This window comes from Pleurodeles waltl, chromosome 6 (genome assembly GCF_031143425.1).
Source record: "Pleurodeles waltl isolate 20211129_DDA chromosome 6, aPleWal1.hap1.20221129, whole genome shotgun sequence".
NCBI lineage: Eukaryota > Metazoa > Chordata > Amphibia > Caudata > Salamandridae > Pleurodeles > Pleurodeles waltl.
This window is the reverse complement of record NC_090445.1, coordinates 830271453-830299321: the sequence shown is the minus strand read 5'-3', so window position 1 is coordinate 830299321 and position 27869 is coordinate 830271453. Positions and strand designations below refer to the sequence as shown.

At 45.8% G+C, this 27869-nt stretch overlaps 1 protein-coding gene across 3 annotated transcripts in view; it reads left to right on the top strand.

The window, feature by feature from the left end:
* The window catches only part of SUFU (SUFU negative regulator of hedgehog signaling), a 401082-nt gene that overhangs the window by 347015 nt on the left and 26198 nt on the right, over positions 1-27869 (top strand). For all 3 annotated transcript variants that reach the window (XM_069239511.1, XM_069239512.1, XM_069239513.1), the window contains exon 11: positions 3739-3807. In XM_069239511.1, coding sequence (XP_069095612.1) covers positions 3739-3807 — 69 coding nt within the window. The remainder of the gene's footprint in view (positions 1-3738; positions 3808-27869) is intronic.

The window sequence follows — 27869 nt, the reverse complement described above, 5'->3', positions numbered from 1 at the left end:
CTAGTCTGGTATGATCTAGACCCCCTAATAATAAATGGTCTAGTCGGCTATAGGTGTTGAAAGTTAGAGAGTGGCAAGTATATTCCTTGCCTACCGGGTGCATTGAACGCCATCCATCCAACAGCCCTATGTTTTGCATCACCCTCCGCAGCAAGGTCGCCATCAGCGGCTTAGTGTCCTCCCTTGGTAGGTATTGATCTAGAGCATCATCCAGGATACAATTAAAATCCTGTGGGGATATCCACGCTACCCTCCAGCAGGTTCTGCATCCCTCCCAAAAAAAGTGGTGCTTATCAGTATTAGGGGCGTATGAATTCACTATTGTTCCTTATTGTCTAAAGTACCATGGTAAAACTATGTAGCTATCCCCCCCATGTCCACCTCGCTGTATGTGTTTAAAAAGGAATCCCGTGCCACCCAAATTGCCACCTCCCTGGCATTGGAGGAATAGGACGCTGCGTACAATTGCCCCCTCCATTTCTTGTTGAGCCTCTGTGTTTCATCTATCATAAGGTGTGTCTCATGAAGGCTGGAGATTTGAGTTTTGTGTTGTTTGAGGAACGAGTGGACCCTGTATCTTTTGGCATAACCCCAGAGTCCCCTGACGTTCCACGTTACTATGTTCATGTGACCTGCCATTGATGCAGTAGAGTAGTTCTTGTGTCCCACCTCCTTGGTACACTCCCTCTGATACCTCACTGTAAACCTCCTAACATTGAGATCCATGTACATTTGAGAATCTAGCACAGTAAAAAAACATCAAGCAATTGGCCCCGAAACTGGGGCTCAGAGAACAAAACTATAACTGTAACCAAAGCCCTCATCCCATACTTGCAGCATAACAGCACACCACATTGCAAATCCCATAATTTTGTTGCTGTCAGGACCCACACCCTAACCCCCCCCCCCCCCCCCCCCCCCATCCCCCCAAATCCCCTTCCCAACTCATTGCCTACCCCTGGTGTGTAAAGGTTTCCCTGACCTGTATTAGTCCCCAGTCTTCAGAAAATTTGTAAGGACAATTTCTTGGACTTCTTAGCACATCAGAGTTTCAACCTGTACTTCGTCCTGTGTGAACACCCTAGACTCGCCTCTCGTCCCTCTAAGCATACAGTATCAAACTGAGTTCTCCCTTGTGAATCTGCGCTGCATAAAACAATAATGCTAAAAAAACATGTGGGTAAGCGACTCCTCCTTTGAGTGAATCTCACCCCTATAAAGGAAGGAAGCAATGTTAGCCCAGAGCACTTTTCTGAATTCAACTTTCGTGCAGAATGAACATAACAAGATCATGAACCAGCACACCAGGATATCAGGTCAGCATCCTTGTTCGACCGACTCTAGATTCTCCATTCTGTGATCTGAGGCATTACCCACCTCCGAATGCTGATCTTGATGTGCTGCTGCCATGGTTCCATCCTCCTGGATCTCCACCCTACACTGGACACTTCCTCCAGGAGACCCTCTGGCCCACAAATCTGCCTCCTTTCCCGCACACTAGCTGGGGCCATCCGTAGCAGGAGGCCTGCATGTCCCAGTCCTCCAGGATCCTGTGCGATCCTTGGGCACTTTGTTCCAGACCTCCAGCCAGCGCCCCACAACAGGGTTGTCAAAGAAGTGTGATTATCCTACAGACCGCACTTTCAGCTTAGATGAGTACAGGAGCATGTAGCTCACTCCCATGGCATGCAGTTTCGCTTTTACTTCCAGATAGGTCTACGAAAACCTCGCACCTTGTCTGTATAGTCCAGATAAATTGATATCTTTTGATTTTCGAACCTGGCTGCTTCTATGTCAATGGCTGCCTTTAGGCTACAGTCTCTATCTTTATAATTCAGTATAAGAGAAATAATAGCTTGTGGTGGGGCACCTGTGCAGGGCTGAGGTGCCAGTGCGAGATGTGCTCGCCCAAAGATGAACATTGGTGAGAAACTGACTGGTCTCAATTGATCTTGAATCCACTACTACACAGATCGCTCAGTTGCACACACCTCTGCCTGTTCCAGGAATCCCAGTAGGTGCAAGTTGTTCCGGCCCGATCTTCCCTTTGCATCCTAGGATCTAGACTCCAGGGCCCCAAATCCGGTTGCAATTGAAGCTACCTGTTTGCAGAGGGTTGCCACCTCTGTCTGCAGTTCCTTTATTGAGCTTTCGGCTCCCAGGACTTTTTGAATGCCTTGCAGTTACCTGTGCACAGTAGATTAACCTCAAGGACCACCATTTCAGTTTTGTTCCATTGCCTCCCTGGATGGCCTGCCAAGATATCAGCCCTTGTTAGTTTCCCCCCCCCCCTGACCCCCCCCTCCACCCCTACCCCCCCAAACCCCCCCGTTGCACTGTATAGTGGGCCCGGTGTCATGTAGTGCTCCATGGTGTTTCCCTGGGGGTCACCCAATTGTTTGTTCCACTCTATGTGACTGTAGGGCCCCTGGCCGTATTGCCCCCGCGGGCAGAAGATCAGTAATCCCACGGCATGCCCAGGCCAGCACCCGCGACCCGGGTGCCTGGTCTCGCATGTCCCAGGCGCCACCTGCATCTGGGGAAAAGCAGTGACAGCTCAAGGCCCCAGTCCCAGGGGTGAGTACCGGGTAATTGAGTGATGGTCACCCACCTGGATAATGGTGGGCCCCCAGGGGCCGACCCCCACCTCCCGAAATGTGGACGTTAAGCCCGAAGGATCTCAGGCATCCAACGCCCTTCTTTCTCCTTCTGTATGACAGTGGGGTCCACTTTCCCACCTACTTTGAATACAGTTCAGCCTCCAGAAGCACACCGGATTTCAGTCCACCGGAGTAGGAGCAGAGCTAATCTGATCCAAGGAGCAGGTCCAGATAGTGTTGCATCCAGCAGTTCCCCAGCAGCCCTGCAAATGGGCCAAGTAGCACCGCGGGCAGGCAATATCTTTCTCAGTGCTGAACGCACAAGGTTTTCCACTGTCTACCCTGATTCACTGCCTCAAACTCAGGGCTGCACAACTCCCACAGGCCCGTTCAGGAAGTATGCTGAGCAGAAGGGCTGCACAACGCTTCGCTGCCCTGCCTGTTCTGATTTATCTCAGCAAGCAGTTAGTGGCCTATAGAGACTCCTCCCCATTCCATTAGGCCCTTGGAGCAGCAGGGAAGGCGACACTCTCATGCAGGCTCAATTAGCCCAGCGCCCCACCTGATCCGGCCTCCTCCACCAGTAATCTGCTGCACCCACAGAACCCTGGGGTGTGCGTTTGCAGCTGCCGTGGTGGTGCTTGTCCAGAGGAGGGGCGGGCCCAGAATCATCCCACCCACCCCGCACTGTACAGCGGCTGCAGCCTCCCAGCCCACTCAGGCCCAAGTCGTTGCACCACGGACCACAGCTCCCTGGGGGTGGTCCATACATTACCCAAGGATCTCTGCAGGCACCGGGAACCCCTTGCATCGGGGTATCATCAGGGATCCGCTCCTTAGAAGGCAGGATATTGCAGGATCAACTTGGGACGGTCTGGAGCCTCTCAGGTGCGCGTCCCGACGGCCATCTTGCTCTGCCACACTCCCTCTACTGATGTATTAAATTGAAACATTCAGCCTCATTATGGGTAATTAGTAGGTGCTAATGGTGAAAGTTAATGAATTTAAGTTTTTAAGTTCTTTGTTTGTTTTTTCAGTTATTTAAAATTGAAGACCCTTGTACCTTTTTCACTGAAGACTGAAAACCGTTTTCCTTACACTCAGAAATTGAGAATTAAATTTTTTAATTTCATTGCAGATATTGTTAACTGAAGAGTTAGTGGAGAAAATGCTTGAAGATTTAGAAGATTTGACTGCTCCGAAGGAGGTAAGTATCTTGGTTTCTTGGTAAAATAGTTCTAGCATACAAATCAGAAAAGTAACAAATGGGAAATTATTGTGGCTTTTATGTTTGAATGCCAAACCATCCATATTCCTTTTAGATCAAAATGGCATACATTGACTTATGTAATTCATTTTTGTGTTGTCCCGTCATACCATGAAGTTCGCTGAGATATTTGTTAGAGTAAAATATTACTCATCAACGTTTTTTAAAGCATAGCCTTGTATAAGCAGAAGCATTAAACATACTGAACAATTGTTCATAATCTAAAAATCTCTGAAGTTGTATCGAATCTCAGATTTAGTATAATATCAAATCTATAAATTGGTATTAAATTTCATAGCTTTCATCAAAGCTCTGTTCCTACAAAAAACATAAAAAATATAATACATTTAACCCACAATTCACCTAGAATGCGCAGCATCAACGATGGCACCGTTGAGTTTTCAAATGTTGGCCTTCTCCTATCCTTCCATTTCAAGAAATAATTTTACCCTGAAAAAGGGACATTTTTAGGGTCGAGCCTGCGTCTTGCTTGCACAACTCTGTTGTGTATAGTAAGGGGATTAGAAACCAGCCTGTCGCTTACCATTTTTTTAGATTGTGTTGCACTCTTCTTTACAGCCTCGTAATTCGTCACTGCAGACCAAGCACTGATTGATTAAATTTAATCTCTGCCCGTCTACTGCTCCATACATGATTGAGGTACTGTTTTGTTTTTTCTTTTTACCTTCTAGGGCCATGCAGACAGGAGATTTCTGACAGGCAAAAATTTGCCCAGCAGGACAAACAAAAATGCAAAGTTTCATTGTTTTATAGATAACTTTCTTTTATTTTCGTCACTTTGCACTCATGTTTTCTTTTGTTTTAACTTGCGGCGTTCTCAAAAGATGGCGATTATCTTATTCTAAATATTGCAAAGTAACATTGTGTTCGATGGCATCTGTCGCTGTAGATACACATGGTATGCATGAGCTCGCCATCTGGTGTTGGGTCGGAGTGTTACAAGTTGTTTTTCTTCGAAGAAGTGTTTTCGAGTCACGGGACCGAGTGACTCCTCCTTCTGTGCTCATTGCGCATGGGCGTCGACTCCATCTTCGATTGTTTTCTTTCCGCCATCGGGTTCGGACGTGTTCCTGTCGCTCCGAGTTTCGGAACGGAAAGATAGCTGAAACCAGAAGATTTTCGACGGTATCGTTGCGATCCGGTTCGAGATAGACACATACGACGACGCGTTGAACATCGAAGCGCTTCGGTGCCCTTCGGGGTAGATTTCGGCACCCCGTCGGGGCCTAGTCGGCCCGACCGCGTGGAGAACAACGCCGATGGAACGGACCCCGTTTCGATTCTGCCCTGAATGCCACAACAAATATCCTTATACGGACCTACACTCGGTCTGTAACCTGTGCCTGTCACCCGAGCACAGCGAAGAATCCTGTGAGGCCTGTCGGGCGTTCCGGTCCCGAAAAACTCTGCGCGACCGTCGAGCGAGAAGACTGCAGATGGCGTCCACGCCAAAGGAGCGTCGACAGTTCGAGACAGAAGAGGAACAGGAGGAATCCTTTTCCATCCAGGATTCAGACTCCGACGAGCTAGACTCTACTAAAACTGTGAGTAAGACGTCGAGATCAGAACTTAAAAAAGGAAAGAAGGCCCAGGGGACGCCACTGCCAACCGGCCATGGCTCCACCCAAATTCTCGGTGACCAACAATCGGCACCAAAAAAGGCCCATTCAGTGTCGAGATCGTCCGACTTCGGTCGAGACACCGGCACGCAGCCTCCTCGGGACCGAGAGAGTGCTAAACAGAAGCATCGACACCGAGAGTTCGGTGTCGACACGGATCGACGCCGAGACAGTGGCGCCGAAGACCATAGAGGCCAAGAATTTTCGGCACAGAAAAAGAGGAAGGTTACCTCGGAGCCGAAAAAACAATCAACAGGGTTTTCGGAGCCGGAAAAAGCGACATCAGACCCTGTTTCAGGCTCCTATACTGAAGAGCATTCTATGTCTTCACAAATGAAGAAACATAGATTTGAACAAGAACTGCAATCCACTGACGTGGATCACACGCAAAAGCGTATCTTTATTCAGCAGGGGACTGGGAAGATCAGTACCCTTCCACCTGTCAAACGAAAGAGAACGCTTCAGTTTACTCCTCAGCAACAAACAGCACAAAAGGTAACACCTCCTCCCTCGCCTCCACCTGTAACTCCGGCTTCGCCAACTTACACCCCGTCACATTCGCCAGCTCACACCGCCATGAGCCACGATGACCAAGATCAGGATGCGTGGGACTTGTACGACGCACCAGTGTCTGATAACAGCCCAGACACATACCCAACTAGGCCATCACCACCGGAAGACAGCACAGCCTACTCACAAGTGGTGGCTAGAGCAGCACTATTCCATAATGTGGAACTACACTCGGAACAAGTAGAGGATGATTTTTTATTTAACACCCTCTCTTCAACCCACAGCTCCTACCAAAGCCTGCCGATGCTCCCAGGCATGCTACGCCATGCAAAGGACATTTTCAAGGAGCCAGTTAAAAGTAGGGCAGTGACGCCTAGGGTGGACAAAAAGTATAAGGCGCCTCCTACGGACCCTGTATTCATCACCTCTCAGCTGCCACCAGATTCTGTGGTGGTAGGGGCTGCCAGAAAACGGGCAAATTCACACACTTCTGGGGATGCACCTCCCCCAGATAAAGAAAGCAGGAAGTTCGATGCAGCCGGGAAGAGGGTTGCTGTCCAAGCAGCAAACCAGTGGCGCATCGCAAATTCACAAGCGCTGCTAGCGCGATACGACAGAGCCCACTGGGATGAGATGCAGCATCTCATTGAACATCTCCCAAAAGATCTGCAAAAAAGAGCAAAACAGGTTGTTGAGGAGGGTCAAAACATTTCCAACAATCAAATACGCTCCTCCATGGATGCAGCAGACACGGCCGCAAGGACCATTAATACGTCGGTTACCATCCGTAGGCACGCATGGCTCAGAACGTCTGGATTCAAGCCAGAAATTCAGCAGGCAGTGCTTAACATGCCAGTAAACGAAAAACTTCTGTTCGGTCCGGAGGTCGACACAGCCATAGAAAAGCTCAAGAAGGACACTGACACTGCCAAGGCCATGGGCGCACTCTACTCCCCGCAGAGCAGAGGATCTTATAACACCTTCCGCAAAACACCTTTTAGAGGAGGGTTTCGGGGTCAGGCCACACAAGCTAGCACCTCACAGTCCGCACCGCCCACCTACCAGGGACAGTACAGGGGAGGTTTTCGGGGCCAGTATAGAGGGGGGAAATTCCCTAGGAATAGAGGAAGATTTCAAAGCCCCAAAACCACTACCAACAAGCAGTGACTCACACGTCACTCACCCCTCCCACACAACACCAGTGGGGGGGAGAATACGTCAATATTACGAAGCATGGGACAAAATAACTACAGACACATGGGTCCTAGCAATTATCCAACATGGTTATTGCATAGAATTCATGCAATTCCCTCCAGACATACCACCAAAATCACAAAATTTATCAAAATACCATTCACAGCTTCTAGAGATAGAAGTTCAAGCACTACTGCAAAAAAAATGCAATAGAATTAGTACCAAGCACACAAATAAACACAGGAGTTTATTCACTGTACTTCTTGATACCAAAAAAGGACGAAACACTGAGACCAATTCTAGACCTCAGGGTAGTAAACACATTCATCAAATCAGACCACTTTCACATGGTCACACTACAAGAAGTGTTACCATTGCTCAAAAAACACGACTACATGACAACCCTAGACCTCAAGGACGCATATTTCCATATACCAATACATCAATCACACAGGAAATATCTAAGGTTTGTATTCAAAGGAATACATTACCAATTCAAAGTATTGCCTTTTGGTTTAACAACCGCTCCAAGAGTATTCACAAAATGCCTAGCAGTAGTCGCTGCACACATCAGAAGGCAGCAAATACATGTGTTCCCGTATCTAGACGACTGGCTAATCAAAACCAGTTCGCTCACACAATGCTCAAACCACACAAATCAAGTCATACAAACCCTCTACAAACTAGGGTTCACCGTCAACTTTGCAAAATCAAACATTCTGCCAAGCAAAGTACAGCAATATCTAGGAGCCATAATAGACACGACAAAAGGAGTAGCAACGCCAACTCCACAAAGGATCCACAATTTCAACAGGGTCATTCAACACATGTCTCCAAACCAAACAATACAAGCAAGAACAATACTACAGCTCCTAGGCATGATGTCCTCATGCATAGCCATTGTCCCAAACGCAAGACTGCACATGAGGCCCTTACAACAGTGCCTAGCCTCACAGTGGTCTCAAGCACAGGGTCACCTTCTAGATCTGGTGTTGCTAGACCGCCAAACTTACCTCTCGCTTCTATGGTGGAACAGTATAAATTTAAACATAGGGCGGCCTTTCCAAGACCCAGTGCCACAGTACGTATTAACAACAGATGCTTCCATGACAGGGTGGGGAGCACATCTCAATCAACACAACATAAGAGGACAATGGAACATACATCAAACAAAACTGCATATAAATCATCTAGAATTATTAGCAGTTTTTCAAGCACTAAAAGCTTTCCAACCAATCATAACCCACAAATACATCCTTGTCAAAACAGACAACATGACAACGATGTATTATCTAAACAAACAAGGAGGAACACATTCAACGCAGTTAAGCTTGTTAGCTCAAAAAATATGGAAGTGGGCAATCCACCATCAAATTGGTCTAATAGCACAGTTTATTCCGGGGATCCAGAATCAGCTGGCAGACAATCTCTCTCGAGATCACCAGCAAGTCCACGAATGGGAAATCCACCCACAGATTCTGAACACCTACTTCACACTCTGGGGAACACCACAAATAGACTTATTTGCAACAAAAGAGAACGCAAAATGCCAAAACTTCGCGTCCAGATACCCACACAAGCAATCCCTAGGCAATGCCCTATGGATGAACTGGTCAGGAATATTTGCTTACGCTTTTCCTCCTCTCCCTCTCCTTCCTTACCTAGTAAACAAATTGAGTCAAAACAAACTCAAACTCATTTTAATAGCACCAACGTGGGCAAGACAACCCTGGTACACAACACTGCTAGATCTGTCTGTAGTACCACACATCAAACTGCCCAACAAACCAGATCTGTTAACGCAACACAACCAACAGATCAGACACCCGGACCCAGCATCGCTGAATCTAGCAATCTGGCTCCTGAAATCCTAGAATTCGGACACTTACAACTTAGCCAAGAGTGTATGGAAGTCATAAAGCAGGCCAGAAGGCCATCCACTAGACACTGCTACGCAAGTAGGTGGAAAAGATTTGTTTGGTACTGCCATCATAATCAGATACAACCACTAGACGCAACTCCAAAACATATAGTAAATTACTTGCTCCATTTACAAAAAGCAAAGCTAGCCTTCTCTTCTATTAAAATACACCTTGCAGCAATATCTGCATACCTGCAAACTACATATTCAACTTCCTTGTATAGGATACCAGTTATCAAAGCATTCATAGAAGGGCTTAAAAGAATTATACCACCAAGAACACCACCTGTTCCTTCATGGAACCTAAACGTGGTTCTAACAAGACTCATGGGCCCACCTTTCGAACCCATGCACTCTTGCGGAATACAATTCCTAACCTGGAAAGTTGCCTTTCTCATCGCCATTACATCTCTAAGAAGAGTAAGTGAAATTCAAGCGTTCACAACACAAGAGCCTTTTATACAAATACATAAAAATAAGGTCGTCCTACGACCTAATCCAAAATTTTTACCCAAAGTTATTTCACCATTCCATCTAAATCAAACGGTAGAACTACCAGTTTTTTTCCCACAGCCAGATTCTGTGGCTGAAAGAGCACTACATACATTAGATGTCAAAAGAGCATTAATGTACTACATTGACAGAACCAAAAACATCAGAAAAACTAAACAGCTATTTATTGCATTCCAAAAACCTCATGCAGGTAACCCAATATCAAAACAAGGTATAGCCAGATGGATAGTTAAATGCATCCAAATCTGCTACCTTAAAGCAAAAAGACAACTGCCCATTACTCCCTGGGCACATTCAACAAGGAAAAAAGGTGCTTCAATGGCCTTTTTAGGAAACATCCCAATGCAGGAAATATGTAAGGCAGCCACTTGGTCTACGCCTCACACATTCACCAAACACTACTGTATAGATGTGCTATCCGCACAACAAGCTACAGTAGGTCAAGCTGTATTAAGAACTCTATTTCAGACAACTTCTACTCCTACAGGCTAAACCACCGCTTATGGGGAACTAACTGCTTACTAGTCTATGCATACCATGTGTATCTACAGCGACAGATGCCATCGAACTGAAAATGTCACTTACCCAGTGTACATCTGTTCGTGGCATCAGTCGCTGAGATTCACATGGACCCACCCACCTCCCTGGAAGCCTGTAGCAGTTCAGAAGTTACCTTCAATTTTGTACATTTGTATATATATTATTTAATCCTTTAATAGGTACATACTTACATTTTTCATTGCGCGGGCACTATTACTATAGTACAACTCCTACCTCACCCTCTGCGGGGAAAACAATCGAAGATGGAGTCGACGCCCATGCGCAATGAGCACAGAAGGAGGAGTCACTCGGTCCCGTGACTCGAAAACACTTCTTCGAAGAAAAACAACTTGTAACACTCCGACCCAACACCAGATGGCGAGCTCATGCATACCATGTGAATCTCAGCGACTGATGCCACGAACAGATGTACACTGGGTAAGTGACATTTTCATTCTTTAGTATATGTAATTTCTGAAATGATGCTTCAACACATATTCATGCAGTCCACCCCATTCCATCCACCCCATTCCCCACACCAATTCACCTTGCCCCAGTCCAATCCACTCCAACCCAACCCACTCCACTCCTCCCAACCCACCAACCTTCCAGTCTAATCTGCCTCACTCTAGTTCACCCCACTCCAATCCAAAACATTTTAAACTACTCCAAAATAATCTGCCACAATCCAATCCAGAACAATATGCCCCACCCCAATCCAGAACAATATGCCCCACTCCCATCCACCCCACTTCAATCCAAAACAATAGGCTCAAATCTAAACCAATCTGCTCCACTCCAGAGCCCTTTAAACATCCAGAAAGCTCCTACCAGGTCTGGATGGAAGTTGTAGCCTACACCACATATAACATTTTTCTTTGGTGTGAAGGGGCACCCTATAATGAAGCATGCCATCTTTCGTGGGTGAGGGTTTTCACCCTAAAAAAAGGAAATCCTAAGACTGCTGAGTTTCTCTGTTTTTCACACTTCTATAGCGCTACAGACCCGGGTATTTTGATGGGGTTGTGATTCTTGTTGTAGGGAGCTGATATCCGCTGGACTCAAAATCTCCCTTGGCCCTTGTTGTGTTGAAGTGTATTGTAGAGTCCTTGTGGCTGTAGGCTGCTTTCCTGTTGGTTGCCCCTCCCTATTATTTATTTGATATTTTTGTGTACCCCACTGGTCTTTTTGTACCTTGAGATGGCTGAACTCACAGGGTTAGGGTTTGATGAGACAATGGTTCAACCCATTTAAACCACATCTAGTTTGTTAGAACTTACAGGTACACAAACTATCACATACTTTCACGACTGGACAACACTGATGAAATTAAAGAAACAGAAGACAACCACTGCATTACATGGAGCGGTAATGACCGAATGAGTACCTACGGGGTAGTTGCACTCAATTAGGACTCATTACAACTAATGCTCCTTGGTTGTTTTTGGAGGATAAGGCCTTTAAGAAAGACTGGTCGCTAATCATCAGCCGATGTACTAGGATTGGCTTATCCTTATCATCCGCACCGCCAAGTTGTTGATGCACTTCTAGTAGAGGCATAAGTACATGAGACACAATTGAAGACAACTTTGAATGTGACTTTACTTAAGAAGAGATTAGATGGCACAAAGTAAACTGTGAAACACCACAAAGACTCTTTATTGTCTAGTAAGAAAAATAAATTTAGGAAAGACCTAGCACGCTTCTCTTTTGAGAAAGTGTACCTATACACAATTGAGAATTGCAATCCTTAGATGAAGAGAGCTCCTCAAGGCCAGAATCATTAATCTGAGTCGGAGGTTTGGAGGAACAGTAGTAATGGATCAGCATCCAGTGGGTCAGACCTTTGGAACACACAAAGAGACTGATCTTTTAGGAAACCAAGACTGTCATTTGCCTTCCCACCCCATCCTTAGTGGCCACATTTACCTTGGGATTATCCTATGCACCACAAGTTTTGCAGTTTACAACCCATTATCCATCATTTTTAGGGCAAGGCAGAGGGAGGTTGCGGGCAAGTGTAGAGATAACAACTCCCGGGTCCACTGGAGCCCCCTCTTTACATCAGACACAGATGAGGAGCATGTCCAGAGGAGATCCCCAACCCAGCTACCATGTACTGACTGACCAGGTGTATGCTGAACAAAGAAAGGGCTGGGTTTTATACCCACCTATGTGGGCGATGAGTTCAACACTCAAGAGGAACTTGACGTTTTTTTTCGCAAAACACTTTTTCAAAGGAGACCTGAGTGAATTTGAGGCACAGGCTAAAAAAGGTCTTAAGAAAAAATCCTCTTTCAACACCCCCTCTCCCCCAAGTCCTAACTGGTACCTCCGAAAGTGCTTACTTTTGAAAAAGTAGTTTTGCAGGAGATTTAGAAACTGCAATCTGACTTGAGACAATTGCAGGATGCTAAATCTTACTGTTTATTGAGATATGGACCACCCCAGATGGCTTCTGACAACCATCAAGTTTTGTGGTGGAAGAAGCTAAGGACTGGGGATGGATCTCTGCAAAGGAAGCAGAATTTTTTATCATGAATAATCCCGTTACACCATATTTCTACGTGTTGCTCAAAATTCACAAACCTCAAAGGCCTCTTCCGGGCAGGCCAGTTGTTTCTGGGTTGGGTCTTTAATCGAGCGCTTATCACAATTTGTTGATTTTTTTTCTGAGACCTTTGGTCCAGACAATGCCCTCAAATTTTCAGGACCCTACAGATGTCCTTAGACACCTTGATGGCTTTCCTTTTGATACCACTACTGAACTCCTGGTTATTTTAAATGTGGAATCCTTACACACCTGTATTTCACAGGGCGAGACATTGGATACTATGAAAGCCCTGTTATCACACGCTGCCCATTATTACATTACACCATTCACCTTCATTATGCAATTCCCCACTTTCGAATGAAAGAGAATTTCAATGGGCAATACCTTCTCCCCGTCTCTAGTGAACCTCCATGTACATGGGTTTGAGACCAAGCATGTTTTCTCTGATGAGAATCCTTTCCGCTCAGGAAACAGTGCATTGATGATATTTTGGTCACCTAGAGGGGTGAGACTGATACCATCAAGTTTTTTTTACGATTGGTTAAAATAAAAAATAAAAAACAATTTCTGTCTTTTACTTGTGAGTGCAATACAATGAGCCTACTATTTCTCGATCTACTGCTTTATTCCTCAGCAGGTACTTTAAAAACTGAGTTATCATACACAAGTTTCAACCCTAAATCTCTGATGGACAATTTGCCAGTGGGCCAGTTCTTGTTCATTAGATGCACCTTTTCCCAGGTCTCCAACTTTAAGGCATGTGCACATGACTATCTGTACTCCCCACAGCACATAACAGTTACAGCAGCAAACCGGTCGACAAACAACAGATGGGCTGCCCTCCTTGAAGTAACCGCTAAAACAGCTACAACACAGAGAGTAGTATGTTGGCAACTTCTCCTACAGCATAAAACGAATGATTTGTAAAAATTGGAATATTATGAACAAAATCTCAAGGACCAGTTGGTACACACTAAACCAACTAACCCTCTGGTTTGCAGATAAACCATCTGACGGTCAAGGGCCACTTCCCATGCGGAGCTTGTGCAGTTCAGTGCACATACCCAATGCATCACACATGTCGATCTTGGGCTCAACACACCGTGAGAACTTCACCAACATACGAATTGCAACAGCGAAAAGCTTATTTACCTCATAACCTGCCCCTACAGTCTGTTAAGTAGGTATGACTACCCATAATATCAGGACCTGGATTACAGAACACAGTAGCACAATCCAATGTAAATGTATCTCCACAAAATTAACAAAGCACTTTTTGGATAAAGGGCATGCGGGTGGCTGACTTGTCTTGGTTAGTACTAGACAAGCCCACAGTGCCATCTAGTGTTGGGGACTTCTCACAGTTCTTATATACCAAGGAACAGTGATGGGTTTTCAGGCTAGAATCCACGTGGTGGGTCTGAATGATGAGATCCTGTGGCTTAATCTTCTTAAATCATTCCACCAGTATTTGTTTCTTTATTGTTTCCCAGTGGATATGACTGTTGAAATATGATGAACCTTTTTGTATTTTAAATCCCTTTGTGATATGGGGGTTTTCTAACTTACATCCACAACAACGTCCATAACATATGACCAGACTGGACTGTATCATCATGAGGTTGTTTCCAGACCACACCCGATGTAGCTTTTATTTGTCTGGCAAAATGTCAACTGAATGTTCATTGATTGATCTGGGCCTATTGTTTTTATACATATTTCTATACATAAGTACAGGGACTCTAGGTACCCGGACTACTTTTCCCATCATTCAACGTTATTATTTTTTCCGCAACGAGTCTGACGACATTGTTATTGAGGATGATTTGACATTAATTCCAGCTAATGACAGTATCAGACTTGTAATATTGGACATTCTCAGAAGTTCATTTCATGTATCCTCCTGTTTTTCTAAAAAAAAAAAAAAAAAAAAAAAAAAAAAAATGAATCCAGCGGCTCTTTGAGAAATGTTCCTTGTGCAGGACCTCCTTTCTCAAGAGTTCCTTGTAGATTGCCCTTATTTAGTTTTCAAAGCACGTGCACCTGGGCCTTTTTTGATGCCGGACTCTAAGCTGTTTCGTTGTCCTCGACTCCCCGTGAGCAAGAGGCTTACCTTCAGCTACACTACAAGTGAGCATTGCTTTGATCTTTTCTTTTTCCTTTACATTATATGTTGAAGGGTTAGATGTGACCGTAACCCCCTGTTCGTTCGTTTTTTATTTATGACTGATTGGCCTTTCTGAGAGGGACATGTGCTGCTAGACATTTTGTCTACATCGGTGGGGTAATTATGTTCTTGAGCAGATGCTGTTCTACTGTTTCTTTTATGCTGTTTCTTTCATGATAGTATAAATGTCAGTGTGAACCCTGAGTAGCTTGCTAGGGTTAATGTCGAGCTGACACTGCAGACCTGACTTTTGCAGGTAAGATGAGTTTGTGTTTTTACATCGCAATTGGTAGACACTATGCAGAATACCCACTGTTTTGGATTCACAGCTGGTGATGGTGGCACATTTATATTATTGTACTAGTGGGATCCATCTATGACAGACTTTGCCATAAATATACCTAGAAGTCATTCATTATTGTATTGTCGTTTCCGTAGGTCAAGTAGAAGTGGATTTCCTATAAAGTATTGATTACCCCTTGTTGAAATGGGATATATTACATTCATTTGTCATTTTCACTCTTTATTGAGCACCACAAACAGAAGTGTTTTAATATGAGGTCGTGGTAAACGCCCCTGCCTAAAGTTAGGGTAATTGATGGGCAGAAACATGTTGACCATATAAAAACGTCACCAGGGCAGTTAGAATTTTTTACTTCCTGTAGCATCAATTGTGCATTGTTCTAATCCTAACTTCAACAGACAAGAATAAAGTTAAACGCCTTTGGGGTAGTTAGTTTTAACTTGAAGATGTTTCTTTTTTTTTTATTATTATTTTTTTTACACACTCGGCACTATTCACCCACACTGTACTGCCACTTAGGGCCCTAAAAAGTACCCAGAGAGCTCCTCCAAGGTTTGGATGAGAGTTGCAGCCCATACCACAGAAAACATTTGTTCAACAGCATGAGTGGCTGTAGATACACATGCTTTGCATGAGTCCGCCATCTAGTGTTGGGTCCAGAGTGTTACAAGTTGTTTTTGTTAGAAGAATCTTTCGGAGTCACAAGATCAAGTGACTCCTCTTTTCTGTGATACTGCAAATGGCCATCAAGTCCTTTGTTAAATTGTTTTCTCTCTGCCAGAGGGTTTGAATATGTGTTCCTCTTGCTCTGGTATTTCCTCGGCTCGGTCTATTCTGAACTGTTTTTTTCCATCTTTCTTTCAGTGACGGTATTATAATTCAATTGAGTTTTCTATATATTTCACGGTCAATATGAATTTTCGCACTGGGAGCTGGCTTACCGCTCTTCGGGGTTCCACGCCCATCCAGGGCCTAATCTTTCACATTGTTTCAGACTATGCAGGGCTGATGGAACGTACTCTATTTCGCTTTTGCCCTCGAGGCTACTAGAAATTCCCCCACACCGACCAACATCTGGTGTGTAATTTGTGTCCTCCCCGGACCCCAACGAACAAACCTGTGATGCCTGCTGTTCCTTTTGATCCAACAAGACACTCCGGGACTGAAGAGCTCATAGGTTGGAGATGGCATCTTAAACACCAGACAACACTCCAGACATCTTCGGGTAAGAACATGAGCAGGAGGACCCAGAACAGGTGGAGGCCTTCTCCATCGAAGACTCCGAGTTGGACTTCCAATCCGACATAGAGAGCCAGCCAGTCACCTCTGTGCAACCTGTGAGTAGAACAGCCCCTACTCCCTGTACAGAGACTTTAAAGAAGCCAAGAAGCAGGTCGTTGGACAGCCACTGCCTTCGGGCCATGGCCAGATTTGCAAATCACTTTTGGATGCCCTGCCATCCAGCTCGGCACCGAAAACAGCCAAGAGGTCTTTGGTTCGGTTACATCACAGGCACCTTTGGGATCGAGCAGATCCATCAAACCGAGCGCATCAGTACTGAGCAGAAAAGCCTCCACAGCCACCTTGGAGCCAACAACTTCAACTTGACACAGTAAATCGGCTCCGAAAATTTCAGAACACAAGACTGTGCCTTCCATAGACTCAACAGTCATTCCTCTGAGGCAGCTTCAGCCGTGGACCCCATCTAAGAAATAATGGACACTTGTCAGCGCCAATTCCATGTTCAAAAAGGAACAGGGAGAATAATTGCTTTCCCCGCTCTAATCAAAGAAGCTCATCTTTGAAGAGGCCTTGGACACTGCTTCTTCCCCCCCCAAAAAGGTCTCTAAGGTCAAGGCTCCAGTTCAACTTCAGCCTTCTCCACCACACTCACCAGCACTTCCTTTTACTCCCGAACTGATCTCCTACACCATAGATTTCACCACTGGGTTCACCACCTCAAGGAGATGATTTGGATGACATGCCACAAGACATAGACCCATGGGATTTATATGACCCGGATCCCATCCTGCCAAATAACCCTGACTTATATCCAGCATGGCCATCACCACCTGAAAGCACAGCATTGTATCAGCAGGTCATAGCAAGGGCAGCCACAAACTACAATATCCAGCTGCAGACTGACCCTATTGAGAGGATTTCCTCTTTGACACCCTCAACACCACACATAAAGAGTTTTTACCCATGCTACCCGGCATGCTTGTACATGCCAATGATATTTTTAAAGAACCCGCAAACTTTCGGGTTATCACCCAGAGGGTTGCTAAAAAATACAAGGCGGCACCTACAGACCCTCTGTTTATACGGGCACAAATCCCTCCCAACTCAATAGTTGTCAGTACAGCACGAAAATGTGCTAATAGTCAATCTACAGGAGATGTGCCCCTCTTGATAAAGAAAGAAAAAACTGGATGCACTGGGAAAATAGTGGCTACACAAGCTGCCAATCACTGGCGTATCGCCAATTCACAGGCACGATATGACCGGGCCCACTGGGACTAAATGGAGGATCTCCTCCACTTCCTCCCAGAGAAACATCCTAAAAGAACACAAGAGATAGTTTCAGAGGGTCAAACCATAAGTCCATTAGGTGTGCAACTGATGCCACAGATACTGCATCACATGGTATTAACACTAATATCATTATACTTAGGCACGTTTGGCTTAGGTGTTCAGGATTCAAGCCTGAAATCCAAAGGCAGTTTTCAACATGCCATTCGATAGGGAACACTTATTTGGCCAAGTAGTATACAACATCATAGAAAAACTTAAAAAAGACTCTGAGACAGCAAAAGCTATGGGGGCATCACTCACCGCCACACAACATGGCAATTATCACCCACAATTTAGGGGAGGCTTCAAACCATCCTCTGCTGAGCCTTCCACCTCTCAAAATAAACAAGGCTCCTATTTCTTTAATAGAGGTTCCTTTAGAGAATCCGACAGAGGTGCAAACAAAGGCAGAGGAGTGGCATCCACCTCCAGATGACCTGCCTCCAGTGCACACCAGTGACTACTTGTACCTTCTTCCACCTCACACCTCTCCAGAGGGGTTGAAGACTCAAAAACGTCTACTCACAATGGTCCGATTTCACCACAGATAAGTGGGTTCTCTCAATTATCCAACATGGTTATTGTCTGGAGCTCACTTCCACTCCACCAAACATTCCCCCTCACACTCACAAATTCTCACAAGAATATCTTACTCTTCTCAAAGAAGAGGTGCAATCTCTTCTACTCAAAGGGGCTACAGAACTAGTCCCCTCCTCACAACAAGGGTCAGGAGTCTACTCCCTATACTGCCCTATACCAAAGAAGGATGGGTCACTCAGGCCAATTCTAGATCTCAGACCACAAAATTTCTGCATTCCATCACATGTCCATATGGTCACTCTCCAAGATATCATACCTCTGTTACAGCAAAGCGACTTAATGATAGCTTTAGATCTAAAGGGTGCTTACTTTCATATTCCCATTCACACAACACACTACAAATATCTCAGATTTGTAATTGCAGAAAACATTATCATTTTAATGTTTTACCTTTCAGGGTTACAACCGCTTCCAAGGTCTTCACAGAATGTCTAGCAGTAGTTGCCACATATCTCAGACTTCAACACATGCATGTTTTCTCTAAATTGGACGATTGGCTCATCAAAGCCAGTACGTTACAACACTGTCAATGTCACACTCAGATCACAGTGGATCTCCTTCACATTCTGGGATTCACAATCAACTTTTTCAAATCCCATCTCCAACCTTTACAGATACTGCCTTATCCACAAGCAGTGCTCAATACACAGATAGGGTAGAATATCCAAGTTCAGCTCAAATTCAGGATTTTATTTCCCAGTTACAGGAAGACCAACCTTACACAGTGAATACAGTGATGCAGTTATTAGGGATCATGGCATTTTGCATTGCTGTTGTACCTCATGCCAGACTGTACATGCAGTCCCTACCGCAATGTCTGTCTCATCAGTGGTCTCAGTCACAGGGTCATCTCCAAGATCTAGTGTTGTTGGACCACCAGACTCACCGTTCTCTGCAGTGGTGGAACCCCACCAACCTCTCCTAAGGGTGGCTCTTTCTGGACCCTGTGCCTCAGATCACCCTGACTAAAGATGCAACACAGACAGGTTGTGAAGCTCACCTCAACAATCTCACAATACAAAGTCTATGGGATCCCATTCAACAAGCTTCACATATCAATTACTTGGAGCTTCGGGTAGTTTTTCTAGCAATTAAAATTTTTCTTCCACAACTCTCCCACAAAGTGGTTTGAGTCCATACAGACAACATAACAACCATGTATTATCTGCAAAAATAAGGGGGGACGCATTCTTCTCAGTTGCCCCATCTTGCTCCAACAATATGGAAATGGGCAATTCACCAACACATTCACTTAGTGGCATAGTATCTCCCAGGCATGGACGCCAATTTGCAGAACTCCTCAGCAGGATGCAGCAACAAGTCCATGAATGGGAACTCCACCCACAAGTCCTTCAGCAGTACTTTCTAAAGTGTGGAACACCCCAAATAGATCTCTTCACCACTGCAGAAAATACAAAATGCTAAAACTTTGAATCCAGATCCCCACACCCTCAGTCCAAGTACAATGCTCCATGGATTAATTGGTCAGGGATATTTCCTTACGCTTTTCCGCCAATCCCACTCAATCCATCTCTAGTTTGCAAATTGAAGCAAACATCTCTCACCATGAACCTCTCAGCTTCCACATGGGCACGCCAAGCTTGATTCAGAACACTTTTTGATCTATCAGTAGTTCCACACAAGAAGCTTCCCAACAGGGTGGACCTTCTTTCTCAAAATCACAGACAGATCAGGCATCCAGTCCCCAAAACGCTCTACCTTGCCATATGGCTCCTGAAGCCATAGAGTTTGGCTACTTAAAGCTACAGTCAAAATGCATGGACATTTTAAGAGCCACTTAAACCTACAACCAGATAGTGTTGTGCTGCAAAATGGTAGTGTTTTGTATGGTACTGTCAACCTAAACACATTGACCCATTGAAAGCTTCAGTCCAAGACATTATTTGCTGCATTTACAACAAGCACACTTATCATACTCGTCTATTCATCATCATTTAACCGCTATAGCTGCTTACCTTAAAAACAGACAACACAGCTCTTTATTCAGAATTCCAGTTATCAAAGCTCTCGCCATCTGGTGTTGGGCCGGAGTGTTACAAGTTGTTTTTCTTCGAAGAAGTCTTTCGAGTCACGGGACCGAGTGACTCCTCCTTCTGTCTCCATTGCGCATGGGCGTCGACTCCATCTTCGATTGTTTTTTTTTCCGCCATCGGGAGGAGTCACTCGGTCCCGTGACTCGAAAGACTTCTTCGAAGAAAAACAACTTGTAACACTCCGGCCCAACACCAGATGGCGAGCTATTGCATAACATGCGAATCTACTGCGACTGATGCCACGAACAGATGTACACTGGGTAAGTGACATTTTCATTTTGTCCCTACCAGACTCATGGGTCCACCGTTTGAGCCAATGCGGGCATGGCCTTTACAATGCCTTTCATGAAAAGTGGCTTTTTTTAGTAGCTATCCCTTCCCTAAGACATGTAGGTGAACTCCCAGCTCTAACCTTAGAAGAACCATCCTTCCAAATACACAGAGATAGAGTAGTTCTCCTATCAATCCTACGTTTCTTTCTAAAGTAGTTTCACAATTCCACATCAGCCAATCAATTTAATTTCCAGTCTTTTTCCCACAACCAGACTCAGTTGCAGAGAGAGCTATTCACACATTAGATGTTAAAAGGGCTCTCATGTATTATATTGACAGAACCAAACAGTTTAGGAAATCTAAACAACTTCCTTGAACAGATGTCTACTGGGTAAGTAACATTTTCCTTCTGGTGTGAGGAGGAACCCTGTAATGAAGCTTGCCACCTTTGATGGGTAAGGTTTTTCATCCTTAAAAAGGAAATTCCCAAGACTCCTGAGTTCATTCTGTTTTTTGCCCTTCTATATCACTACAACCAGTGATTTTGTTGTGATTCTTGTAAGTGGGAGCTGATGCCTGTTGGTCTTAAAATCTCCCTTGGCCCTTGTGTTGAAGTGGTCGCAGAACACCTTTGGAGGACAAGAGTACCAGTTTTCCCCCACAGTGATGACTAACTGTTGAAGTAGGGCTCACAACAATCAGTCGTGGAACACCGCCAGATGACTGCGAACCTCTTGTTATCACTGGAGGTTACTACCAACATGCAGAAGTCTTATCTGACTCCTTCACAAAAACTCCCCCTTCTTCTCAGCCCTTCTGGATATGGTGCTATTGTGGGCCTTTCCTCCACAAGTTCTGGACATTTTTGCTGTTATCCCGATGATTCTCTCTCGGTCCTGGGTCTCAAAGGCTTCTTGCCAGGTGGCATATGCGGGCTCTGTTGTGAAACCTAAAATCTCAGCGGGTTCAGCACCAAGGGAATCTGTTAGATTTCCTCAATTTTTCAGAGGAGAATGCAAAAGACTTCACTGTTGGCGGTTCACCCACACTTGGCCAATCGGCAGACCCCTCTCCGTTCTCCACACTGAGCTGACAGTGGTGACTGATGCATCATTGCTGGGATGGGGAGGCCATCTACGTGCGGTGGAGATCAGAGAGCTAATGACTGCGGCTGAGTTCCAGCTCCAAATTGGCTTGTTGGAGTTGTAGGCCATGCATTTGGCGCTTCAGGTCCTCACAGACAACACCGCCGCCATGTGGTGCTGTGGTACTACAACAAGTGGTGCAGGATGGGCTCCTGAGTCTTGTGACAAAAGGCACTTTGTCTCTGGAGCTGGCTGAAGTGTCAGGGCATATTCCTGGTCCTGGACCACCTGTCAAGAGGATTGAATGCTAGGGCAGTCAAGCTTAGCCAGCCTCACCTGGCGAATCACGAGTGGCAGTTACATCCTGAGGTGGCACTGGGGGTGTTCCAGCAATAGGGGGCACTCTGGTTCGATTACTTCACTACTGTCCAATGCGCAATGTCAAATCCTTTGCATGCTGAAATTTCCAAGAAGGCTCTTTCTCTGAGAAGCATTCTAAATAGAGTGGAGCACAGGTATCCTGTATGCCTTTCCACAGCCTCCTCTTCTGCAAGTTCTGAAGAAGATCAGGAACGACCCCATATCTTTCTGGATTGGTCAAAGAGGTTGTGGTATCCAGAACCTCCGGCCATGAGCATTCGCTGTCCTGTCACGCTACTGCTTTGGAAGGTTCTTCTTTCTCAACAGTAGGGCAGTGTCCTGTACCCGTACCTAGGCAATTACACATCCATGCATGGAGATTGATTGGTAGCTATTGTTGATGGTCAGTCTTGTTCCCAAAATTGTGGATGTCATCCTTGCTGCCAGGTGTCCATCTACAAAATCTGACTATCCTAACCCATGGGACAGATTTGTAATCTGATGTGGCATGTGCAGTATGGAAGCCGTATAGGACAAATTGTCAGAAGTGTTATGTTTTAAATCTGGCCTAGCAAGGACTGGTAGTAAGCACCAATAACGGTTATTTGTTAGCCCTTTTTGCATTAGCCAAACCAACTGTCCTTGTTGAAATAACCTGTTGTGATGAGGTTTCTAACACATTTGACACATTTTCCTCCCCCAAACAGCAGCACGGCTGTTCTGTACATCTCTTGACTCCGAATTCCTGGTTGCTATAACTTTCGCTAACTACACAAGTGAACTTCAGGCTTTATTGGTGCAGCTGCCTTAAACCACCTTTTCCCAGATCAAGTGGTATTGAGGAACAAGGTGGCCTTTTTGCCAAAGGTCACAACTCATTTTCACACTAGGCAGTGCATTACTTTCCAAACGTTCTTTAATCTGCCTCACCCCTAGGTACAAGAGGAGACTCTTTCGACTGGACTCCGAGAGAGTCTTGAGATTCTGTGTCGTAGGAAAGTGCCACTGTTGGCATGGGTACCTCCCCTCCCTTTTATTTGCCTGATATTGATGCCAACTCTGGTTGAAAGTGTGCTGTAATACAATGAACCAGGGCCCAGCACTAGTGTTCTTTCCCAAAATCTGTACCTTTTGTTTCCACAGTTGGCACATCCATGGCACACAGTTAAGTCCCTTGTAAGAGGTACCCCTGGTACCAAGTGCCCTGTGGCCATGGAAGATCCCCCAGGGGCTGCAGCTTGCATTATGCCACCCTAGAGGACCCCTCACCCAGCACCTGCACACTGCCTTTGCAGCTTGTGTGTGCTGGTGGAGAGAAAAAGGCTAAGTCGACATGGCACCCCACTCAGGGTGCCATGCCCAGAAACCACTGCCTGTGGCATAGGTAAGTCACCCCTCTAGAAGGCCTTACAGCCCTAAGGCAGGGCGCACTATACCGCAGGTGAGGGCACAGTTGCATGAGCAATGTGTCACTACAGTGTTTAAGTCCATTCTTAGACATTGTAAGCGCAGTGTAGCCATATTGAGTATATGGTCTGGGAGTTTGTCATTACAAACTCCACAGCTCCATAATGGCTTCACTGAATACTGGGAAGTTTGGTATCAAACCTCTCAGCACAATAAACCCACACTGATACCAGTGTGGCATTTATTGAGAAATGCACCCAGAGGGCATCTTGGAGATGGCCCCTGTATGTTAGACAAACTTCTAGTGCAGGACTAACTGGTCTGTGCCAGCCTGCCACTTTCAAACGAGTTTCTGAGTGACAGCACAGACAGCACAAAGGATGAGAGCCTTTGTGCTGTCTGTGGTCAGAAACAAAGCCTGTCCCGTGTGGAGGTGCTTCACACCTCCCCCCTGCAAGGACTGTAACACCAGGCGTGAGCCTCAAATGCTCAAGCCTCTTGTTACAGTGCCCCAGGGCACCCCAACTAGTGGACCTGCCAGGTCCCCAGAACAAAGCCCCACTTTTGGTGGCAAGTCCGGCGTGAAAATTAGGGTAAACAGGGAGGAGTGACCACCCCAGCTAGGACTACCCCTAAGGTGTCCAGAGCTGAGGTGACCCCCTCCCTGCAGAATCCTCCATCTTGGTTTGGAGGACAGGGACTAATAGGGTTAGGTTTGTGTCCCCATCCTCAAAGGGTGTGGACACCAGAAGGGTGTAGCCACCCTTAGGGACAGTAGCCATTGGCTACTGCCCTCTGACCCCTGAAACGCCCCTGAATCCAGGATTTAAGGGCCTCCCTGAACCCAGCTCACTAGATTCCTGGAGACCTAACAAGAAATACAAAGGACTGCTAAGCTGAACCCCCCGCAGAGAAGAAGGAAGACGCAAACTGACTTGGCCTCAGACCTACCAGCCTGTCTTCTGCTTCAAAGAACCTGCAACAAGAAAGCGATGCATCCAGTGGGACCAGCGAACTCTGCCAAGCTCCAGATGGGTGCCCTACACCCCAAAGGACCAAGAACTCCTGAGGACAGAGGTCGTATCCACAAAGAAACAACGCCAAGGGACTCTAGAGCCTCCCCGAATCCGTGAGTCCTGACCACTCTGCACCCGACGCCTGTGGCTGGTGATCAGGTGGCCCAATCAGCTAGAGAGAGTCCCCAGGCGATTGTGAGCAAGTGCCAACCCTTGTTTAAGCTCTCCACCCATCCATGACAACGCCTGCAGAGGGAATCCAGAGGACCCCCCCTGACCGCAAAAGCTCCAGACGAGGATATCAGACACCTACAAGACCACTGCACCCGGAGCCCCCAGGCCTTGGAAAACCAGACTTCAAGAGTGCACCCACATTCAACAGGCGGCCCTCCTCCCTGTCCAGCAGGTGGTTTGCCCAAGTCGACCCCCTGGACTTCGCCTGCAGCCTCCGAGTGACCCCCGGGATCCCCTCCTGGACTAGCATTGGTAACCACACGCCTTGTTTGCACCCTGCACCCTGCCGGCCCAGTGCCACTGAGGGTGCATGTTCGTGCCTACTTGTGGCCTCCCAGTGCTCCTCTGAACCCCCCAGCTCTGCCCTCCGAAGTCACGGGTACTTATCTGCAGGCCTGATTCTGAGTGCCCCCTGGCTTCATAGGAGCCCATGGTAAATTTGCCTCAACTTTGACATCTGCACCCGGCCAGCCCTGTGTTGCTGGTGGTGGGTGTTTGGGGTTAACTTGAACCCTGACCTGTGACCTTCCTAACCCCCAGAGACTGGAACTGTAAGTCAAGTACTTACCTGTAAATCGTAATAAATTTTCTTCCCCCCAGGAACTGTTTCTGAAAATTGCTTTTAAAACAGCTTATTGCCAATATTTAAATAACTGTATAACTTAATGATTTCAAACAAAGTACTGTTGACATGTGTGAAATACGAATCTATTGAAGTAGTTACCTGCAACTTGAATCTTGTTGTTCTAGAAATAAATTAAGAAAATATATTTTTGCTATATAAAAAACATTTGTCTGGAGTTCAGTCATTGAGTTTGTACTTCTGTTGTCTGTGTGCGTGTGTGTGTGTGTGTGTGTGTATACAACAAATGCTTTGCACTACCCTCTGATAAGCATAACTGACCCTGTGCACACTCTATCTCATTTTGATATAGTATATACAGAATCAGCTTTCCACATGTATTCATTGCACCAGAGACATTGGGTGAATGATCAGCTTTTTGTTGGCCTCTCTGTGGGGAAAAAAAAGGCAACGCAGTAAGGAAAATGTCTTTGCTAATGTAGATAGTCGTCTGCATTAAGATCTGCTACACATTGGCCAAGAAGCATCCTCATAAGGACTGAGGGGCCAGTTCTGCCATGACTAATGCTGCCATCACTGAGTTTGGATACGGAGTCCCTGTTCTTGATATGTGTCAGTAGGCGGTGTGGGGCCCGGCACACGTTCACAAAGCGTTACTGCCTGGGCAGCCAGCTTCGATTAGTAAGGCCATTTTGCTTTTTCAGTCCTGCAGGATTGTCTGTTAATCTGAGTGATTCTGCAGATCCACCACCTTGAGAGGTACTTGTATGGTATTTATTCTAAAAGAGAATAAATTGCAATTAGAAGAACAAATCACTTACCTGCAGTAACACTCTTTCTAGTGGATAATTTACCTAACCGCAGATTCCTCCCTGCCCTCTCTCCATCCCATTATGTAGAATGACCTCTTTCTCCACCTAAAAAGGTCCCAAATTAAAGGTCTGCACATTGTTACCTCTGATTATCATTTGTGATACGCATCCAATGGTGCGGACTGCCAAAAGAAACCGACCTTGATGCACAGGAAAGGTACTTATGTGCATCTCCATCATTACTTTCGCACCATTTACCTGCATGTGGGAGCAAAGTTGTCGAAATTTGGATCCAGTCTGGGGATATTCTGAAGATGATAAACCTGTGATTAGATCGAATGTTCACCTGAAAGAGCGTTACCTAAGGTAGCAACTTGTTCTTCTCATTCAAGTTGTTAAAACCATAGCAAATGTAAATTCAGTATCACACCCTGTTACAGATCTTTTGGTTAAATAATTAATTGGTGGATGCACTCTTTCTCCATAATAGGACTCTATCCTCAACAAAGCCACTTTGGATATTGTTCCCCTCTGGTGCAGGGTGCCAGGTTGATTAGCTGGAGCTGGTTAGGTTTGTTTTTCTTTAAATGGATATTTCTGCATCAGTGCAGTAGGAATGGAACTGGTGCTGAACACCCCCTTCGTTGAGCCCCAATTTGGATTGTTCAATTTAGTCATGGGACTCATTGACCAAGATATCTAATAGAGACTTCTAGTTGCAGATTCTTTACCTTTGAATTTCCCTCAGGCATCAGTCTGGAACTGGAGATTTTTCTTGAACAGTACCCCTGTGCAACATTGGGTGGTGTCGGTCGGTTTCGTGTCTGGCGTCATGCACCAGATAAGAGTTTGCAGGAACTATATAGACACCACCCTGGCACCTTGACGTCAGTTCTTTTCTATCTGATAGAGCCTTCTAGTTGCATATTCCTTACCTTAGAATTTCCCCCAGGCGTCGGACTGGATCTGGAGATTTTTCTCCGAGCAGTACCCTTGCGTGCCATCTGGTGGCGCTGGTTGACTTCACATGCATCATTGGGGTTGTGGTCGCCATGACGGTCGTATATAGATGCCACCCCACTGCGCTAACGTACGTTCATTTTTTACTTCCATGACATTCTACGTGCTGGTCTGGAGAGAGCTACCCTTAGTCATTTTGTCCATATTTTAGATTTTTTTGGTGCGTCGAAGGATGTCACAGAAAACCGGTTTTAAAATGTCACTGTAGTCACCGAATTATGTTGGTGCCAGATCAGCACCTCGTGTGCTTGTGGTGCCTGTAACTTGACCACGACCCGAAGTCGTGCTCCCAGTGCTCGGCCATTAATCCGAAGACATTGAAGGAGCAGTCTCTGAAGCTCCTGGCCAGGCACTCAACTCCACATTGCGCCTGGTGTCGTTCGAGAGGAAGGTTATGAGACCGCTTGCGGAGTCACCACCATTCTTCGTCGTCCCACTCTAAATTCTCGGGACACTCAGGGTCACAAGAAAAAGAAGACCAAAAGTTCTTCTACTTCGCCCCGTTGCTTTGTGAATGCGACGCAGGAAGAGCATTGGCACTCTGGGCCTCCATCTACGGAGCCTACTTCTGGGTTGACTTCATGTCTCCTCAAGTTTCTAGGAGCTGGAGTCTCCCCTGCCCAGCTGACAGAGTTTTATGA